The sequence below is a fragment of the Microcaecilia unicolor genome, chromosome 14, assembly GCF_901765095.1.
Source record: "Microcaecilia unicolor chromosome 14, aMicUni1.1, whole genome shotgun sequence".
Classification (NCBI taxonomy): domain Eukaryota; kingdom Metazoa; phylum Chordata; class Amphibia; order Gymnophiona; family Siphonopidae; genus Microcaecilia; species Microcaecilia unicolor.
In genome coordinates this window covers 6,028,938-6,036,889 of record NC_044044.1, presented here as the reverse complement: position 1 = coordinate 6,036,889, position 7,952 = coordinate 6,028,938, and the positions used below count along the sequence as shown (strand labels likewise).

At 39.5% G+C, this 7,952-nt stretch overlaps 1 protein-coding gene across 1 annotated transcript; it reads right to left on the bottom strand.

Moving 5' to 3' along the window:
- Positions 1–4,752: 4,752 nt before the first annotated feature.
- On the bottom strand, positions 4,753–5,328 carry LOC115457566 (olfactory receptor 1F1-like). Its single transcript, XM_030187024.1, has one exon. The coding sequence runs from the start codon at positions 5,326–5,328 to the stop codon at positions 4,753–4,755; it is 576 nt and encodes a 191-aa protein (XP_030042884.1).
- Positions 5,329–7,952: the final 2,624 nt, after the last annotated feature.

Here is a 7,952-nt window from a genome sequence, read left to right as displayed (position 1 = left end):
CCATGCCCCTCCCATGGCAATACCCCTTTTCAGTTGTGCACATCTTTACAGAATAGCGCTTAGAAAGATGCACGCTTAAATCCATATTATTGTCAATTAACACCAATAATTGAGTGTTTACGTCCAACTGTTGGTGCTAATTGACTCATTATTCAATTAAATTGTGCTTGCACCCAAATTTGCATGCACATTTTCAGCACAATACACAGGATCTAGGGGAAAGTATGGAATTCTAAAACTTACGTGAATCAATGGCTCAAAAATGGGCATTTATGCATGTGAGTGAAAGGCACTACTCTGTAATGTACACAAGGGGGCATTTAAATGGGTGAAGCATGGGAAGTCCATGGACACGTCACAATCAATGCATAAGAACAAAAGAGTAGCCATACTGGGTCAGACCAATGGTTCATCTAGCCCAGTATCCTGTTTTCCAAACAGTGGCCAAGCCACGTCACAAAATACCTGGCAGAAACCCAAATAGGGCAACATTCCATGTAGAACCCCAAAAAATAGCAAGATTCTAGAATCCTAAAGAGTGACAAGATTCCAGGCAGAATCTCAAAGAGTAGCAACATTCTACACTACAAATCCCAGGGCAAGCAATAGCAGACTCAATAGCAGACTGTGGACTTTTCTTCCAGGAATTTGTTCAAACCATTTTTAAACCCAGATAGTAACATAGTAGATGACGGTAGAAAAAGATCTGCACAGTCCATCCAGTCTGCCCAACAAGATAAATTCATATGTGCTACTTTTTGTGTATACCCTACTTTGATTTATACCTGTCCTCTTCAGGGCACAGACTGTATAAGTCTGCCCAGCACTATCCCCGCCTCCCAACCACCAGCCCCACCTCCCACCATCGGCTCTGCCACCTAATCTCGGCTAAGCTCCCGAGGATCCATTCCTTCTGAACAGGATTCCTTTATGTTTATCCCACGCATGTTTGAATTCCGTTACCGTTTTCATTTCCACCACCTCCCGCAGGAGGGCATTCCAAGCATCCACTACTCTCTCCGTGAAAAAATACTTCCTGACATTTTTCTTGAGTCTGCCCCCCTTCAATCTCATTTCATGTCCTCTCATTCTACCGCCTTCGCATCTCCGGAAAAGGTTCGTTTGCAGATCAATACCTTTCAAATATTTTCAAATATATATATTTGAGATATATATATTTGATAGCTAACCACTGTTACCATTGTTACCACCTCCTCCGGCAAACTTATAGAATACTGTCAGTTATGGGTGTTGCATGGTACACTTGGATGTGTCAGTTTACAGTAGCCATTGACCTGCCAAAATTGGACATGCCTAAGTTTTGGTGGGACAATGCAGATAGAAAGCAGACCAAATATACCGAGTGTTGAGAGTAGTGGATAATCTATTGACAACAGATGAATTAAACCAAGGAATTCACTCAAAGCGGTGTACAGTAAGAATAGATCAAACATGAGCAGTAGGCAATTAGAGCAGTAAAAATATTTGAATAACAATACAAAGTATAGCATGGTATACTACTTGCAATGACAACACAATATATACTAGAACATTATAATTGGTAGTGAAGGGTAAGGCAAAGTTGTAACATATAGATGAGTAAGAAAGTAGGAAGAATTAGAGAGTAAGGTGATTGATTTGAAGCAAGTTGCTTGTGAGGTCAGAGAGATGGTTAAATATTATCTCAGCTAGGGTAGAAGTGGATAAACATGTCCCGCTGCATTATGTACAGCCCAAGTAGAATAGAAATCCAGTTAGAAAAAATTCAAATCATATATAGGGAAAGGGGATGGAATTTGATATACCGCTTTTCTGAGGTTATAATCAAAGCAGTTTACATATTATATGCAGGTATTATTTTGAATCTGGGACATCGGAAGATTAAGTGACTTGCCCAGAGTCACAAAGAGCTGCAGTGGGAATTGAACTCAATTTCCACAATTCTCATTCCACTGCACTTACCATTAGGCTACTCCTCCACTAGATAAATACCAATCAAATAATCAATCGAATAGTTCAAGTCATATATAAAAAAACATAAATATCCTTTAAAAAAGAAGACTGTGGAGGTTAAAAAATTGACAGAGAAAACTGAAAAATTTGAACTTTTGGGCCAATCCTTGATTAAAGACAAGAACTTTACCTCACGACGCCTGGAGTATTTGGAGAATCAATCCAAAAGATTGACTTTGCGTTTTATAAATTTTCCTCGGTCTCCTTTGGTGGTACCAATTCAAATGGTTAGAAAATACTTTATGGAGACTCTGGGAATGCCGGAGACTTCGTTGCCACCTATAACACGTGCCTATTATATTCAAACTGGTGGGAAACCACCAGAAAATTTACAACAAGATGCAATGAATCTTACGGCATTCCTAGAGTCCTCTTTAGAGGTTATTACTCAACGAACCACATTATTGGTAACTTTTGCGATGGAAATGGATAGGGACGCAGTCCTTAAGCTTTCTTTGAGGCATTTAGACTCCATGTTTTTGGGTTCAAAGATTAGAGTTTTCCCTGATTTAGCTAGAGATACTCAACAGAGACGTAAGATTTTTTTATCTTTACGTCCTAGAGTTAATGCTATAGGCGCAGATTTTCTTTTACGATTCCCATGTGTATGTAGGATAAAACTTCAGTCTAAGCAATATCAATTTTTTGACCCAAAACAGTTGGAAGATTTTTTGATAAGCAGAGAAGAGGTAAATGTACAAGTTTAGTCACATATGCAACACTGTATGGTAGAGCTGAGTCACCCGATTGGGAAATAAGCTGTTCTTTTGGATTTAACATGTTTTGGTATTATATTGTATTTCCTAATGTCTTGGATCGATTACCTAAATTGTGGGCGTTAGTATGAATATTATTTTCGCAATGTTAATTTGCAGACTCTATTTGTTTCTTTGTAATTTTCATACTTGTGTATTATCACTCATAAGTAAATATTATGAATGTTAAAATTGATAAATAAAGAATTTAAAAAAAAAAGAAGACTGTGGGGCCCTTTTAATAAGTCACTTAACCAGCTCATTTTCGAAAGTGATCGCCGGCCATCTTCCAACACAAATCAGGAGATGGCCGGCAATCTCCTGAACCCAGCCAAATCGGTATAACCGAAAGCCGATTTTGGCTAGTTTCAACTGCTTTCCGGCGAAATAGCAAGGGGGCGTGTCGGTGGGGTAGTGAAGGCGGGACGGGGGCGTGCTCACGAGATGGCCGGCTTCACCTGATAATGGAAAAAAAAGCCAGGCTTGACAAGTAATTCGCCGGCTTTACTTAGTCCCTTTTTTTTCACGACCAAGCTTCAAAAAGGTGCCCCAACTGACCAGATGACCACTGGAGGGAATCGGGGATGAACTCCCCTTACTCCCCCAGTGGTCACCAACCCCCTCCCACCCAACCCCCCCCCCAAAAAAACCTTTTTTGCCAGCCTCAAATGTCATACCCAGCTCCCTGACAGCAGTATGCAGGTCCGTGGAGCAGTTTTTAGTGGGTGCAGTGTACTGCAGACAGGTGGACCAAGGCCCATCCCCCCACCTGTTACACTTGTGATGGTAAAAGGGAGCCCTCCAAAAACCCACCCAAAACCCACTGTACCCACATGTATGTGCCCCCCTTCACCCCTTAGGGCTATGGTAATGGTGTAGAGTATGGGGAGTGAGTTTTTTTGGGGGGGGGATTTGGGGTGGCTAAACAACCAAGGGAAGGGAGCTATGCATCTGGGAGCTATTTTTATTTTTTAATTTTTAGAAGTGCCCCCTAGAGTGCCAGGTTGGTGTCCATTGTGGCTGAAAACCGATGCCAGCCATCTCAAACCCGGCGAACTCTGACATTTGGCTGGGCCCAACCGTATTAGCGAAGAAAAAGATGGCCGGCCATCTTTTTCAAAAATATGGTTGGCTCCACCCACTTACAACGCCGGCCCCGAAGATGGCTGGCTAGCTATTTGGCCGGTGCCATTCGATTATGCCCCTTTAAGTGTCTATGATCACCCAACGCATGCCAAAACGGACTTACCGCCCAGCTACCGCATGGCTCTTGTGGTAATTTCATTTTTGGTGTGTCTGATACCCGTGTCCGAAAAATAATTTTTATTTTCAGGAGCATGTATCAGATTTGCATCAAGTGGCATTTGATGCGTATAGGTCATTACCACCCGGTTACCACATTAGACTTTACCACTAGGTCAATGGGTGGCGGTAAGGTCTCAGCCCCAAAATGGACACGCAGCAATTTTCCTTTTGACACACGTCCATTTTCAGCAAAAATAAAAAAAAGGCGTTTTTGACAGGTCTGCTGAAAAATGATTTTGTGTGCACCCAAAACACATGTTTACACTACCGCAGGCCATTTTTCAGCACACCTTTGTAAAATGTCCTCTTTAATAATAATTAACAACCATAAATACTAAAACGACAAACAATGAATGTACATACAAAAAGTGTTTTTATAATAAAAAGCATTTTGTAGAATCTGGGGGAGTGTGCAAATTCATAATAACATCCATTCTTGAATTATAAAAAAAAAAAACCTGGAAAAAAGATACAACATTTTTCAGGCTGCCCAACCCTAATATCTAACGGTCCTCATTTTGATCAATGATTAAAATAAAAACAATCAATGATACAAAGAAACTCTAGAATTTTAGTAAATGTATAGCAGTATTTACTGAGTAACAGGAATAATCAAGAAAAGAAAAAAATGTACTGATGCTTAGTGAGGTTTCAAACAGCAATAATACTGTCTTGTTTTCTATTTTCTAAAGATGAGATTTCTCAGTGCATTTTTTACTTCCTTATTTCTCATGCTATAAATTAAAGGGTTTAGCATGGGAATGAACACCGTGTACAGAAGGGCAAACATTTTTTCTTCTTCTGGTGAAAACATTGAGCTTGGGCTCATGTAGACACATATAATAGTCCCGTAGAACAGGAGAACGATGATGAGGTGGGAGGAACAGGTGGAGAAGGTCTTACGTCTCCCTTCAGAAGAACGGATTTTCAAGATGGCTACGATGATGAAGATATAGGATGACAGGGTTAATAGAAAGGGGGTGACAGCCACAAATGGTCCTTCAGAAAGTACCAGTATTTCAAAGTTGTGAGTATCACTGCAGGAGAGTTTTACTAGTGCGTTGGGGTCACAGTAGAAATGGTTAATCTCATTGGAGTCACAAAAGGAATACTGAGATATATAAATGATTAAAGAAGACAAATCCAGAGAGCCAGTTATCCAGGAAGCAGCTGCAAGTAAAATACAGATCTTTTTGTTCATAATGAGTGGGTAATGTAGAGGTTTACATATTGCTACATAACGATCATAAGCCATGGCTGTGAGAAGCCAAAATTCGGTACTTACAGCAATTGCGAATAAGTAAAACTGTGTCATACAGAGAGAAAATGAAATAAAAGTTTTCCCTCTTAAAAGGCTCTGCAGCATTGTCGAGACAGTGACTGTGGAGCTCCAGATATCTAAGAAGGACAAGTTGCTGAGGAAGAAATACATGGGTTTGTGGAGATGATGATCAGAGCACATTAATATTAAGAACCCAATATTTCCCAGAATAGAGATAAGGTAGGCTGGTAAAACTATTATGTAAATGAAGACATGAGCTTGGTTAGAGAAGCCCAGAATGATGAATCCTTTGGCTGATGTCTTATTCTCTCTCTTTATGGTTTCCATGCTCATGATCTGTTGGTAAATAAAGAAAGAGAAGTAAATATTTCAGATAAAAGGATCACATTAATATGCATAGAAAATGCTTATATATATCCCAATATGGCAACGCTTATGTTCTTATTCTACTGGATGTGCTAGTTTGACCTTTTCACAGTGGCCCTGAGGTTCCGGGGAAGGGCAAAGCAGCAAAAACATGAGCAAGAAGACCTAAAGCACGGGGGGGGGGGGGGGGGTCTTTTACTAAGGCACGCTCATGTTTTTGGCGTGTGCTAAAATTGGGCACGCGTTAAACGTTAGAGATGCCGATGCATTCTTAGGAGCATCTCTAACGTTTAGTGTGCGCTCAATTTTAGTGCGCACCAAAAACGTGAGCGCGCCTTAATTAAAAAAAACCCTAGAAGAAGGGTAATTTTAATTTAATTTTTTGTTTAATTTTAATATGCAATCCATGTTCAATATGTGATACCAATTGTATATTTTCCATTTTTTACCTGACTTCTCATTTAGAATTCATTTTCTATATATATTACCAATTGTATATGTATTCTGAAATTACATAAGTCATGACGGAAAATTGTAAGCCACATTGAGCCTGCAAATAGGTGGGGAAATGTGGGATACAAATGCAACAAACAAATAAATAAATACATACTTTGGCACCAGCATTGTAGTGCTCTTTTCCGCTCTTCAGAGATGCCAAGTTGCCTAGTTTCAAAAAGGAGATGAGTCTGATCTCGCTGAGCCTCATACTGACCTAACAAAAAACAAATGCCTTTTTCTGGTGCGTTGGGGGCAATTCCATAAGTAGGCACCTCTGTTTAGGCACCCCAATAATGTCTGGTGAAAGCTTATTCTATAATAGCACCTGGGTGCCAGGATTCTGCTTCTTCCATCCATGCCTACAGTTACACCAGCCATAGATACAGCAAAGGCATAAGTAACTAACAGTTTTCTATACGTTGCATGCCTAAGCGGTAAGACCATAAGAACATAAGTGTTGCCATAATGGGACAGACCAAAGGTCCATCAAGCCCAGTATCCTGCTTCCAACAGTGACCAATCCAGGTCACAAGTACCTGGCAAGATCCCAAAACAGCAAACCAGATTTTATGCTGCTTATACTAGAATCTGCAGTGGATTTTCCCAAGTCCATCTTAATAATGGCATATGGGTTTTTCTTTTTTGAAATGAGCCAAACCTTTGTTGAACCCTGCTAAGCTAACTTCTTTTACTACATTGTCTGTCAATGAATTCCAGAGTTTATTTTTTCACTGAGTGAAGAAATACTTTCTCCAATTCATTTTAAATTGAATACTTAGCAACTTCATTTTGTGCCCTGCAGACCTAGTATTTTTGGAAAGAGCAAGCAAGCAATTCACATCTACTAAATCCATACCACTCAGTATTTTATAAACCTCTATCATATCTCCCCATCAGCCATCTCTTCTCCAAGCTGAACAGTCCTAACCACTTTAGCGTTTCCTCGTTGGGAAGTCATCCCATCCCCATGCATGTTACTCCTATGCTTCTTTTGCCAAAATGCATTCTCAGCCCTTGAGCTCTGGGTGTAAATAAAATCTAATTGTGTATAAAAACATAAAAACAAACAAAAAAATAATATATATATATATATATCAGTTTGAATTTACTTACAATGTAGAGTTGTGGTGTTGAAAGCTGCTTCTTCCTCTAAAACGTACAGATTTTGAATCAGCCAGGCTTTAAAGATTGCCAAGACTCCTGGGACATGAGTTTAGCAGAGAAGGAATCGCAGGAATCATAGAAATAGATTCAAACTAATGAAGAAAATGTTTGAATTTTTGTTATGCCACCTCTGAATTATTTTGTCATTCTTGTTAATGAAAATGAACAATAGAGATTATTCTAAAAGGGCTGGCAAACAAAACAGAAATTTCTATTAACCTTCCAGATACCGTTGGTCTGTGTTAACTCTACAGCGTGATTACGGTGTGTAGTTCTGATATACTCAAAAAGGATGCGGCATAACTTATTTACAAAAACTTTTAAATTATTCCAAATGTATTTAAACTTGTAAACTTTTACATTTTCTTTCAGAAAACTGCACATCGCTGTCAAAATATGATCTAAATCACTGTGGGGTCCTTTTACTAAGGTGTGCTGAAAAATGGCTTGCGGTAGTGTAGCTGTGGGTTTTGGGCATGCGTCGATCCACTTTTCAGCGCGCCTGTTAAAAAGCCCCATTTTTTAAATTTTTTGCTGAAAATGGACATGCGGCAAAATCAAAATTGCCG